At 43.5% G+C, this 13734-nt stretch overlaps 1 protein-coding gene across 2 annotated transcripts in view; it reads right to left on the bottom strand.

Moving 5' to 3' along the window:
• Nucleotides 1-13691, bottom strand: part of CCDC191 (coiled-coil domain containing 191) — a 48176-nt gene extending 34485 nt beyond the window's left edge. Inside the window, exons 1-5 of one of the 2 annotated variants that reach the window (XM_054043761.1) lie at nt 13574-13691; nt 12260-12298; nt 9113-9254; nt 6907-7038; nt 6185-6363 (exon numbers count right to left, since the gene is read on the bottom strand). In XM_054043761.1, the coding sequence (XP_053899736.1) occupies nt 6185-6363; nt 6907-7038; nt 9113-9254; nt 12260-12298; nt 13574-13642 (561 nt within the window). In that variant the 5' untranslated portion in view covers nt 13643-13691. The remainder of the gene's footprint in view (nt 1-6184; nt 6364-6906; nt 7039-9112; nt 9255-12259; nt 12299-13573) is intronic. The other variant, XM_054043752.1, reaches the window with a different exon arrangement.
• Between the last annotated feature and the right edge of the window lie 43 nt (nt 13692-13734).

Genomic DNA, 13734 nt, shown 5'->3' with positions numbered 1-13734 from the left:
CATCTGCTACCACTGAGAACAGTGTAGATCCATCCTCTTTGGGCATTAAGGCAAGCTGCTGCAGCTGGGGTCAGCCTGAAAGCAATGGGGCTGTATGCTGAGCCCAATGGGCTGAAGGTTCTTTTGGTTTGTATTTATGTTGGACTTTGACTTGAGGACTCTGCCACCCTGGAAAGTGTTAAAACTCCCTCAGTGACTTGGCTGTAGGGCTAAGCCACATTCTTAACTGAAGAGTGCTAAACTCTGTTGGGGAAACTGAAGCAGAACGGCTGCAGCACCATATCATGTCATAAGAGGGTTACAGGGATGGCACCTCTGTCACGGGGGATCAGGATTAATGCTTCTGAAGTCAGTGGAGTTATACCAGTATAAAACTGATGTAATCAAATATCTGAATCAGTGTCACGATCTCCCTTGGTGGTAGTCTTGTCAAAGGAGTCAAATTCTGAACAGAGCTAGTGAAAATTAGTTATTGCTTAGGTGCAAGTGATCATGACTTGATTACACTTGTGTTCACAGAGTAAAATCCCAACCAGTAGTGTGTGTATATGTCTGTATATACACTGTGACGTTATCTGATTAAAGCACGACCATTCAAATCATTGTTACTACCACTGTTATATAATTGCAACAAATCTTATACAAAATGTGACGCATGGCCAGAAAGTGTTAAGCAGCTTGCAGGCTATTTGACCCAAGTTCAACCTTTAGGAACATATTGGTAGATAATGTTTGTGTTTTTGTGTGTTTACATATATATTGTTGGAGGTTAACAATGCGATCAAACAGTCCCTGTCTATGATGTATTCTGTTAATTCAGAGATCAAAAGGAAATCTTAACATTTAAATGAACTGAAAACATAGGGTATCGCTGTATTCATCTCTCTTTGAAATGTATAGCAAATCACCTGCGAATGGTGGAAAACAAGTAATTGCCTTATGTTAATCCATGCAGCTAATTACTGGTGATGCTTAGGAAATGTGTTTCAAAGTCTCCATGATTGCCTATTGTTCGCCTAAGGACTCCGACCTGTCAAGAGAAAGCCTGGAACTGTATAAAGATCCCTTAGGTCCTGATCCTTTTTATCTCAGATCTGCTTGATGCTTCATGCAGGGGATGCTTAAGCCAAGAAGCTGAGATCTCCAGTCCTAATCTGGTTCACCCTGAATATGAACATTGGACTATAATTTATGGACTAATTCTGAAAGAACTCTTTGCAACTACACAGCTCACCATCTCTACTATGAAACTGATCTCAGAATTGTACTCATGTCTGTATGAATATTGATCTTTTAACCAATACTCTCTTCTTTTTTAATAAATTTTAGTTTAGTTAGTAAGAATTGGCTGTAAGCGTGTATTTGGATAAGATCTGGAATATTAATTAACCTGGGAGGTAATGTGTCCTTATTTCTTGGGATAAGATTTTCAGTAATCCTCATCATATTTGACTTGGGTGTCTGGATGGATGCCTGAGGCTGGGTTGCTTTAAGGGAACTGAGCTGTTTGTTTCCGGGTAACCAGTAAGGTATTATAGAAGCTGTTTTGTGCTGGTTTGGTAAACCTAAGTATTGGAATATCCACCCGCTTTGGGAATTGTCTTGCCCATTCTTTGCAGTTCACCCTCATTGAGTGACCTCTGCGTGGATACTCTGGGATTACTTATACACATACACACACATTTGGTGCTTTAATAGGACCAATTTCAGAAAGCTGAAAACAATTATGAAACAAGTCAGCTGGGAGGAAGAATTTAAACTGAAAACAGTGAATGATAACAGGAACTGCCTAAGACCACTCTACCAGATGCCCAAAAAGCCTCATTTGACTTTGAGGGAAAGTGAAAGCAGCAATAAAGAGATACTACATGCAACAAATGGAAAAAAAAGGAGAAGTTGACAGTAATGAATATAACACATTAAAGGCGAAGAACTGTAGAAAATTGGTAAGGGAAGCAAAAGTATACACAGCAAAATCTATGGCAAATTAACAGTTAAGGATAGTAAAGAATATTTTTAAGTATATCAGAAACATAAGGAATATGATACAACATAAGATAACTTGCATCCAAGTTTGAGGAACTTTCTGGATCTTTAATGTTGATTTTTAATAAGTCATAGAAATCTGGAGTAGTTTAAGAGAACTGGAAGAAAGCGAACGTTGTGCCAATATTTAAAAAGGATAAACGGAATGACCTGACTAATTATAGGCCTGTCAGCCTGACATCTATTCCAGGCAAAGTAATGGAATGGTTGATATGGGACTCAATTAATAAAGTGTTAAGAGAGTAATATCATTCATGCCAATCAACAAGGGTTTATGCAAAACAGATCTTGTCAAATTAACTTGATCACCCTGGAGGGTTACAAGTTTGGTTGATAAAGGTAGTTGTATTGATGGGCAGAGCTTGTGAGGCCATACACTCAACTTTCTTGAGAGAGACAAGATGGGTGAGGCAATATTTTTTTGAACCAACTTCTGTTGGTGAGAGGGGCAAACTTTCGCACTTTCACAGAGCTCAGACCTGAAGAAGAGCTCTGTGTAAACTCAATAAAGCTCTGTGTAAGCTCAACTTCTCATCAATAGAAGTTGGTCCAATAAACCTTGTCACACACCTTGTCTGTCTAATATTCTGGGATCAACACAGCTACAACACTGCACTCAACTTAATGACATTTCTGTGTTTGCATATATGTAATGCAATAATGATCAATTCCAAAATGTATGCAAGTGTTCTAGGCATCAATGGGCAGAACCCTACTGCTTCTGAAGGAAAATCAGGAAAACCAAAAAGGGAAAATGGAAGACATATGGAGCCCCTACCATCTCTTTAGCACAGCCACAGCTTCAAGCACCTCTGCAATGGTCTATAGATCAAACAACAGCTTCCCGCATAACACCACCCCATCTCAACTCTGCCTGTCCGCCCAAGAGAATTTAACATGCTGACACTTTGAGAAATAACTACTCTCCCTGCTGAGAGCTGTGGAACAGCTTTGGGATGGATGCTCAGCCAGAGGGAGAGGAAAGAAAAGGAGACTTCCTTCCAGCCTCCTCAAAGCCTGCTCCATGGGGTGGGGAAGACAGCAGCTGTGCACCCATCCCTTCCATTCTGGGAGGAAGAAAGGTACTTTAGGAAGAAGAAAAAGAAGAGATACACAGTGTATATTTTCACTGCAATTAGACATCCATGGCTAGCCTGTGCCAGCTGACTTGGGCTCAGCCTAAGGGGCTGTTTAATTGCAGTGCAGGTCCCAGAGGTTGGGCTGCAACCCCAGCCAGAAAGTCTATCCCGCAATTAAACAGCCCTGCAGCTGGAACCCGAGAGCCCCTGGCATGGTGGGGGAATGGAGGGCCTGGTGTGGGGGCAAGGGAGGGAAAGGGGCAAGGAAGGGTAGAGGGTGTCAGGGAGTCCCTGAAATAGAGGGGGGATGGGAAGGTGGCACTCAGGGAGCTTGTGGGACAGAATGGAGGCATGCAAGGGGAGCCTGTGGTGTGCAATAAGGTCAACCTACAGACAGAGTGTGAGCCCCCTAGTGTAATATACTTCGACTTCTGTAAGGCCTTTTACTTGGTACCATATGACATTTTAATTAAGAAAATAGAAAAATGCAAAATCAATATGGCACCCCTTAAATGACTTAAAATTTGCCTAAAAGGTAACTGTAAGCAAGGTTCATCATTGAGCAGGTGTTTCTAGTGGAGTCCTGCATCAATTGGTTCTTCACCCTACCCTATTTAACACTCTTATCAATGACCTAAAAGAAAACATAAAATCATTACTGATAAATTTGCAGATTAATACACAAACTGGCAGAATGGTAAATAATGAAGAGGATGGGCCACAGCTATAGAGCAATTTGGATAGCTGGGCACAAGCAAACACGTTTTAATATATCCAAATGTAAGGTCACATACCAAGAAACAGAGCGGAGGTCATATTTGTAGGATGTGGGGATTCTATCCCGGTAAGTAGGTACTCAGAAAAAGACTTTTATTCTAGTCTATATAGGTTTTTATACCGCATTCATTGCCATAACATCTGAGCACCTTCCAGTTGTGCATTAAGCAACATGACTTCACTTCTGTCATCCTCTCCCCTGGGGGGAAATGCATGTGCAGTGAAGTGTCTTGTTCTGGTATAATGTTTTTTTTTTTAATTAAATGTACCCATTGCTATGTGTTTATATTAGAGAAGGCAAGGTCAAAGAACTACACCTTGTACTTGGAACAGAAAGTGGTGAAGTTTGCGATAGTTCTTAGTTCCTGGGTGAGTCCATTCAACAGTCTCAGACCCAGAGAAAGTTCTGTCTCCCAGGCCGACAAACTTTACTTTTGGTCTTGAGAGTTCCATTGTGCCAGAGGAGTGTAGTTGTTGACCATGGTAATCGTCCCAAAGTGTTAGACGATTTTTTAGATATCCTGGGCCCAGGCCATGGAGTGCTTTGAAGTTGAGGACTGAGTCCTTGCACTTGATTCAAGAGTCTATGGGAAGTCAGTGTAGAGAGAGAAGGGAGACAGGCTTGATTTGCTCACAGTAGCCTGTGTACTAAGGAGATGTGCTGCAGCGTTCTGTACTAGTTGGAGTTTCCTAAGGGCTGAGGCTTCAAGCCCAGTTATACTGCATTAGTGTCATCCAGCTGTGAAGTGACAGAGGCATGAATAACTGAGACCAGGTCTTCATCCACCAGCATGGAACGGAGCTTGCTAATCCAGCAGAGATGGTAGAAAGCTTTACTCACAGATGCTGCTATAACTTGGGGGTCATGTTGGGAACATGACCTCTCAGGGTGATGCTGTGGCCCAAAGAGCTAATGCAATCTGAGTCGAATCTACACAAACTCAGACTAGAAATAAGGCACACATTTTTAACAGTCAGGGTAATTAACCACTGGAACATGTTTCCAGAGGTGTGTTGAACTCTCCACTACAGGAAACTTTTAAATCACGACTAGATGTTTTTCTAAAAGATGTGCTCTAGTTTAAGCACAGCTATTGGACTTGAAGCAGGAATTCATTCAGAGAAGTCCTATGACCTGTGTTAGACAGGAGATCAGACTAGATGATCACAATGGTTCCTTCTGGATTCTACGTCCAGAAATCGAGAGCCAAACACTGCTAAGGAACTCCTAGGGCAGGATTGAGGTATTTTGGTGGGGAAAGCTTGCCCTGCTGCCTGTGGTGTACACTCTTCTGTGGATTTATGAAGACATCAGCATTTTGGGCTATCAGTCTTGTAGCTTCCACCAGTGCTACCCTCTCATTTTTAAAATTTTTTTTAAAGCATAAGCAGAATGTAGACGGCCTTTCAGAGCAAGCACAATTTGAAATAGATGGTGGCAGAAGCACAACAAAGGCCACCAGACCAGTAACTGGGGCACACAGCCCCAGAGCACAGGAGGTTTAAAACTGTAGGACGGACTCCCTTTGATGCCATTGCAAGGTGAAGCATTAAAAATCAGAAATGACTGAACATTTCCCTCTGAAATCAGAGTATGATGGACACTGTAGCTATCTGTGAATCTCTTGTACTAAGCCTACAGGACAACTGTATAAGTTGCATATGATTTCTAGGGCCCGGACCCTACATCAGTGCTCCACAGTTCAAATGGAGGGCTGGATTAGAGGTAGGGTGATGTGAAATCAGCATCCCATATGTAGAACAGAGCCCCACGCTGTGCGGTCCTCTGTGTGCATTGTCATAAAAGGGCCAGGTAAATGGCAGCATAGAGGGACACTTCAGCAAATAGGCTAAAATTGCCCAGTAGAACAGCTACATAGCCACCTTGCAGCCTGGGTAAAGGATTTCTTCCCCCACCCATTTGCCCAGGTATGTGAGATGAGTACTAACAGCAGGATTAGACCTTAATGCTTAAGAGGTTGGTTACTGAATAGGGAGATGCAATTAGCACTCTGCTTACTCCTGACTTGAACAGGGAGGCTAGCAAAGAACAGTCACTTGCTGTCCATTCCTGGAGTGCACAGATCCATGTTGGAAATGGATATTACAGCCCTGAGCTAGTGCAAATGCTATCCTCATTCACAGAAATGCCTAAACCTTTTGAGAACTGTCCTAATCTGTTTGCATCAATTATATCATGTGGCAATGAGTTCCACAAGTTAATATGTTACATAAAAAGAGTGTTTCCTCATATCAGTTTCAAGGTACTGCCTTTTCCTCACCTGCTTGTGTCTTAGCTCCATGGTAATTCGTGGGTCCCTTGTTTTTTTCTTTTCCTTGATTTCTTCAATCCTGAGGTCTTCCAATATCCCACTATCTACCACTTCATTTTGCAGAAGATGCTGCAGAAAATCCTGAACAGTGGTACTTTCCATTTCTTTTTCCAGATAACCACACAAATCTATAACAAAGAATCCAGATCATCTCACACTAGTTTGTAATTAACAAACCCCAGAGCCTAACGCCATCAAGCATAAACTGATTAAACAGAAAACTGCCCAGCTTGTGAATGTAATCCTGATGAAAGAAGCCATATTGCTTGCACTCCATTTAGCCTCAAGAATCTAAAGCAGTCTCAAATTCACTATGTTTAGATGATGATGATAATACTTTCCCAATCTTTACTGCCCTGCATCTGAGGATCTCAAACTGTTGCACAAATTTTACAAGCCTTATAGCCCTTCTGATTTAGGGAAATATTATCTCCATTTTACATAAGGAGAAAATGAAGCACAAAGAGTTTTAGGCTTATTTCTGTAATGTCACACAGCAAGTTAATGTCAGAGCTGGGAAAAACCAAGGGCTCTACTGATCCTGGTTGTTCCTAAGGAGACTATTACTTTGGGATGTACATCACTCCTGGCTTTCAAGCCTATGAACTAACCACTGTTATCCCCAAACAGTCTTTAAAAATAAGTTAAGAAACGTTTTGTTGTGCTCTCACCATCAAATCTCTCGTACTTCAGAAAGCCAGCAGGGGTAGAGTCAGCAGCAGCATCGCCAACATTCTCTTCTTGGTCACTTTCTAGCTCCAGTCTCAGTTTGGAATTCATCCAATCATTGAGCAGCTCCTGGGCTACAGCGAGAAAGGGATCAAGGGTTTTACTAGGATTAGAAATATCACAGTAAGTGTAGGACGGCAAAACTCTGTCCTCTTAGGATCGTTATGCAATGTGCTATGCAGTTTGTTTAAAATGACTGAAGGGTGATCTGTAAAGGAAAAACTCATTGGGTTGGTGCTTTCCCACCTCTCCCATTCTTGATATGTGAGTAGGCTTGAAAGGTGGAGGGTTTTTTTTATTTCTCTTTGTGTTATATGCATTAAAAATTGTCCAGTCTGTTTTTCCTGCAAGACTCTCTGGACAACAAGAGAACTATTAAGATCATGACCTCATGGATACCAATAAGGTGAAACCTGATTGATAGATGAAGTGTTTTTTGTTTAACTGACTCCTTAAAACGTTTAGTTTTTCACTCAGGCCCTGATCCTGCAAATATGTACATGTAGCCTCAACAGGACTACATATGGGCATAAAACTAAAACCATATGTAAGTCTGGTAGTAGAAATGAGGCCATGGTTTGTTTGCTAATACTTAGTTAACTCAAATGCCTGACAAACAGTTGGAAGAAAAGCTTTTTTTTAAAAAAATACAAAACCCTACTCCTTTAATTAAGAACTAAGAAAGCACTCACTCCAAGTCTCTCTGGTACTGCAACTAAGTTATACAATAAAAACGATGGAGGATATAACTTAGCATTCCACATATTTCTAAGAAAAAATATAAGCAACCTTTTAAAAAAACAAACACCACTACCAAAAATTTCCTTTTGTAGGCTTCTTTAAACACTCTATAAAAGTTCAAAAAACAAAAAAGACACAAGTACTCAGGCTTTTTAATCCCTTTCAAGTCCTTTTATTCCAACTTTCAGTCTATAATTAGCCCAGTTTAACAACAACAATAACAAAGTTTATTCAATAAGAAAAACAGAAGTCAGTTTATTTTATTGAGGCTGTGTCATTCTTGGACAAGAGAGTGCAGACTCCTCATATTTGGAGTAAATGAGCTTTAACACTTTCCTTATCAGTATGTTTCTTAACATGGTGGGGTGACTGCAGATAATCAATATTCTTATGTATTATAATTGTGGTGCATAGATAAAAGACTTACAGGCAGTTCTGGAACACTCAGATTACTATATGTAAAAAGAAGAAACACACAAAGGCAGGGGAAGAAAAAAAGAAGGCATCTTTCATATTTTAGACACTTGCAGAGAGTTTGCTCCATCTGTGAGAGACATTTGACATTATATACAGAAATCAGAGTGTACACAGATTTATTCATCTGTGCTATTAATAGTGCCTCATATTATTGCAAGTGAAAGAACTGACTGAATTTATTAGAATGAGAACTCTGAGACCTTATCTTTCTATTTGTTCAGTACTGTGCCTAGCACATTTTTAGGTGCTGCAAAATAATAAATATTTATAAAAATCCAATTTGCTTCCAACTCTTTTTACTGTCAGTTTAACTTTTGCATTTCCTTCACTTTGGACAACAGAAATAATTGAAGACAGTTTCCCTTTTGCTTATAGACATTTAAGTTTCAGATTTGTAGTTCTGCAGGGTTTGGGATGCAACATTGCACAAGGAACATTTATTTATTTGGGGGAAAAAAAGAATGGGAATGAAAAATCAAATAAAATTATTCATAGATTTTAAGAGATCATTTAGGTCATCTAGTCCCACCTCCTGTATAACACAAAATTTCAGCCCGTTATTCATGTATGGATCTCAATAGCATGTGTTTGACTAAAGCATATCTTCCAAAAAGGCATCTGGTCTTGATTTGAAGACTTCAGGGAGAATCCACCACTTCCCTTGGTAGTTTGTTTCAATGGTTAATCAGCCTCCCTGTCAAAAATGTGAATTTCTAATTTGAAATTGTCTGACTTCAGCTTCCAGCCATTGATTTTCATTAGGCCTTTCTGCTCTAGATTAACGAGCTCAAATCTAACCCAGATTATGAAATATTTCTATTTGGTCTCAGGTTTTGAAAAAGACTGGTGATACACAAATCTACCCATTGGCCCAGTTGGATTTCATAGGGTTCCTTTAAGCAGCTCTGGGCTAGTGCTATTCAAACTCACCTTCTGCATAAGCCTCATCATGATCCTGCAGCTGCTCTACTGTTTCCAGATCCACCACCGGACCACTTGGCCTTTGAGGATAAGCTGACTTTTTAAGGGAAAAAGCTTCAGAAACAGCAAACTCGGAGGCTTGTTCCACTCGCTTTAAAATATATAAGGGAAGAAAAACATTTCTTATAACTTGCGCATATTCAGTTTCAAACGCTACAGATTCCAGGTCCTGATCCTGTAAGATACTCTGGAGGAGTGGACCCCTGCATGTGTGCAGAGCACCACTGACTTCAGAGGGAGCTGCATGAAATAAGATTCATACATATATATATAGAGAGAGAGAGAGGACTGGAGCCCAAAGCATTACTACAGTGTCATGGGCATGATGCTATTGATAAGGCTGAGATAGCACTTACGTGATCAGATCCTGTCCTTAGGTGCTTATAACTTTCCAAAAAATGTTACCCCATGGGGTGGAAATTTCTGAGGTTTGTTTTCAGGCCAGAGGCTGTGGTGGATTTGTTTGGGACAGAGATAGATTTAGGCACATCCCATTTGGTTGTTTTTAAGATAAATAATGGAGGGGAGAGAAGGATTACATAAAATCTTCTGATGCTCAGATCACTGAAAATGAATAGTTAGTCTTGAATCAGTATAGCACCTTTCACCCTGAAAAAGGACAAAGGGCTTTACAGATTGTATCTAAGGAACATTTCACGCTCTGGGGTTTGAGCTGGCCAAAGGCCCCCACTGACCCCAGGCCCCCACTGACCCCAAGCTGCAGGCCCTTCTGTGTTAGAGGAGCTAAAACGGTAGCAGAAAATTTCAGCTTTTGTTTTTTAAAATAATGCATTTCTAGACCTCGTGAAGATAGCATTGAAAACATAAATCAATCAATAGGATTGAGGAAACAAGCACAATGGGGTGTCACTTCTATAGCAGAAGGACCTAAACACACTCACACATGCTTTTTATAACAAAGCATGTCCTAAGCAATCATGAAATCCCTCCCCCAAATTCTCAGGCTGACTCTTAGCATAGCAGGGTAATAACAGGGAACAGAGATGTGTTATAAGTAGGGCTGGGGCAGACAGATCCGTGTTTTATAAGCCCATGCCAAAATGTTAAGGGGAGCTCTTATCATGCAAGTGCTGTCACCTGCATGCAACTGCTGTCACCTGGAATGTGGCAGCTGTTTGACAACCCACAGTGACACTTCACAACAGTGCAGGATAGGATGTACAGAATACTGTAAGCAGGCCTAACTGCTGGGAAAATGCAGGGAAGCAGAATGTAATTGCCAAACTGGAATTTGGCCAGGATACTTGAGTTTAACACCCAGTCTTGCAAACAGTTTCACAGGATTTTTTAACAATCACTAGTAGTCTGGACCTCAAATTTACATTTCACACAAAAGAAGGCACCACCAGTAGCATAGAGACCTTGTGCATCTTGCCAGACATTGGCATAGTATGGGCTCTAAATGAACAGTACCATCTACTGAATCATGAAAACCACATTCTGCAGTTAGCTAATTTTTTCTGGATGCATCTTATCCAAGTACTCACTGGTTCAACCAAGTACTAACAGGATCACAACAAAAAGGAACATGGACTGCCACAAAAATTTGCTTTCTTTTGAAACTTCACATTCCTCATGGACTTATTACATTTGACATGTCTGAAGATACTTGATTCATACATAATTAAGTTATAGTCATTAGTATGTTGATGTTTACCAGCTGTGGTGGCAGACGCATGTTGTAGACCAGGGGTCGGCAACCTACGGCATGTGAGCCGATTTTGAGTGGCACGCAGCTCCCTGCCGTGGTCCCGGCCCCCAGCTCCACTCAGCCCCCCGCCCACTGCTCTCAGGGACAGGAGGCAGAAGCTTGGTTCTGCGGCAACCAAGCTTCCCCCGTCCCCCGCTTCTTCCCCCAGTGTGGTGCTTTCCAGCCCTACCCCTCTCCTTCCCTGCGCCAATCAGCTGATGGCCCTAGCGAGGGGGAGGGGGAAGAGCGGCAGCGTGCACACAGCTCCGTAGAAGACACAGAGAGAGGTAGGCATGGAGCCTGGGGGAAGGGGGTGGAACAGGGCATATCCCTTCCAGCCCCCTGCCATGAGCCGCCCGGGGCAGGGGGCTGGGAGCACCCCAGCCTTCTGCCCTGCATACCCCCCACCCCCCTGCCCTGAACCCCCCCACCCCAACACACACCCAGCCCTCTGCCCTGCACCCCCCACACCTCCCAGCCCTCTGCCCTGAACCCCCCGCACACTCAGCCTTCTGCCCTGCACCCCCCAAACCCCCAGCCTTCTGCTCTGCACCCCCCACACCTCCCAGCCCTCTGCCCTGCACCCCTCCACCCCAACGCACACCCAGCCTTCTGCCCTGCACCCCCACACACTCAGCCTTCTGCCCCACACCCCCCAGCCCTCTGCCCTGAACCTCCCACACCCCACACACCCAGCCTTCTGCCCTGCACCCCCCCACACACCCAGCCCTCTGCCCTGAACCCCCCACACCCTAACACATACCCAGCCTTCTGCCCTGCACCCCCCACAGCCCCGAGCCCTCTGCCCTGATCTCTGAACCCCCCCACACACACCCCAGCCTTCTGCCCTGAACCCCACCCCCAGGTCTGGGGTCCCGGCCGCAGGCCCTGATCAGCCCTCTGCCGGCCTAGGTGAACAGAACCCCAGGCTGGAAGCGGGCTGAGCAGGCTTGTGGCGTAAGATCAGCATTTTAATTTAATTTTAAATGACGCTTCTTAAACATTTTGAAAACCTTGTTTACTTTACATACAATAGTTTAGTTATATAATATAGACTTATAGAAAGAGACCTTCTAAAAACATTAAAATGTATTACCGGCACGCAAAACCTTAAATTAGAGTGAATAAATGAAGACCCGGCACACCACTTCTGAAAGGTTGCCAACCCCTGTTGTAGACATAGGGAAACCAGACACCCATCAATTTACTCCCTAGAATCCATCAAACAATGATCAGATGGTACCAACATTTTGTCACAGTCAACCTGAACTGGATGCAAACATAAGACTGAAAGGCTTTCTGTCCCACTTCCATCCCACTGAGCCTGCATGTTCCCTGACTCAATTACTGTTCTGTTTCACAAGTTCATTTGCAAATGACCTTACCTTGATCCAGTGCTCCACATTACCAGAGTCAAAATTTGGCTGGAAATAAGATGCAAAATGTTAACTTCAAAATACTTTTTTGCTCATTTTTAACTCTCATTTTAATGTTTCCAGGCCTAGAGCCAGTCACTTGAGTACAATGAAAAAGCCTGTGCTCTTTCTCCAGAAATATTACTCCCATCCTCAAACAACTCCCCATGTTTCTCATTCATTTCTGAATCAAACGGTCTTGTGGTTAAAGCACTGGATGAGGACTTAAGATCTGGATTCAATTCCAGGCTCTGCCACAGATTTCCTATGGACTTCACTGGCACTACTCACATGCTTAAAATTAAGTATATTTGTAAACCTTTGCAGGGTTGGAAACTAATCACTCTTTGCCTCAGTTTCCCATCTGTACAATGGAGATATTTCTTTTTATCCCACCCTTTGTCTGTATTGTCTATTTACACTGTTAACTCTTTGCAGCAGGGACTGCGCAACATCTAGGACAATGGGACTTTGATCTTGGTTGGAAAGGGCCTCTATAATTCAAATAACAATAACAGTAATAATACTGCCAGTTAAAAATTGCCATTCTTGTTTTTTAAAATCCACCGTGTCATTGGTTTGGGGCTGACAGTGTTGCCAACTCCTGAGATGTTATCACATGCCTCACTATATTTCATGTTTTTCTTAAAGCCCCAGCTCCTGGAGTCAAGTGATTATACAGGAATCTCTGCTCTCATTTCAAAAATATGAGGGATTCCAGTCCTAATGGTGGCCAAAAAAAGCTTGAAAACATGACTGCAGTGAACCCAAACACTCAGAAACCCGAAGGCAAAGAAAAATAAACCCACATTTGTTACTATTAAAATAAATCTCATGATTTTTAAGCCAGTCTCGTGATTTCTGAAGGCCTGGGCTTGGCCACATGCCCTAGTTGGGTAAAGCTAAGCCCAGGGGGCACCTGCCGGCTTTGGCCTCCATAGACCCTGGGTCGTGACCCGCCACAGGGAGGCCGGGGGCAGGGATCCCAAGGGGCCCCAGTTGCCTGCCCCCGAGATTCCTCTGCTGAGCAGCACTGACCCCGGGTGGCAGGGAGAGGAGCCCCCTGATTGGCAGGCGCTGGCCAGGGCGCCCCGCGTGGGGCTGACAGTGACCCAGGGAGCCCCCTGATTGGGCGCTGGTGACCCCAGGGTGGAACACGATTGGGCGCTGGTGACCGGGGGCGCCCCATGGGTTTGCTGGTGACCCCCGCGAGAGCCCCCGGGCAGGCTCCGGGATTGGGCGCTGGGGACACGGGGGGGAGGGTTGACAAGCCCCCTCCGTTACCTTGGGCCTGGCCGCGGTGGTGAGGCGCTGCCAGCGATAGAGCTGGGACCTTGGCGCTGGGAAGGCCATTACCAAGGCTCGGACAGAAGCAGCATCCTCACCCCCACCCCGCCTCAGCCACACGGGGGGAGAGGAGCCTTGTGGGAAACGGAGTTCCCCAT

This window comes from Malaclemys terrapin, chromosome 1 (assembly GCF_027887155.1).
Source record: "Malaclemys terrapin pileata isolate rMalTer1 chromosome 1, rMalTer1.hap1, whole genome shotgun sequence".
In the NCBI taxonomy this organism is placed as follows: domain Eukaryota; kingdom Metazoa; phylum Chordata; order Testudines; family Emydidae; genus Malaclemys; species Malaclemys terrapin.
Note: the sequence above shows the minus strand (reverse complement) of the source record. Positions and strands in the feature narration are given on the sequence as shown.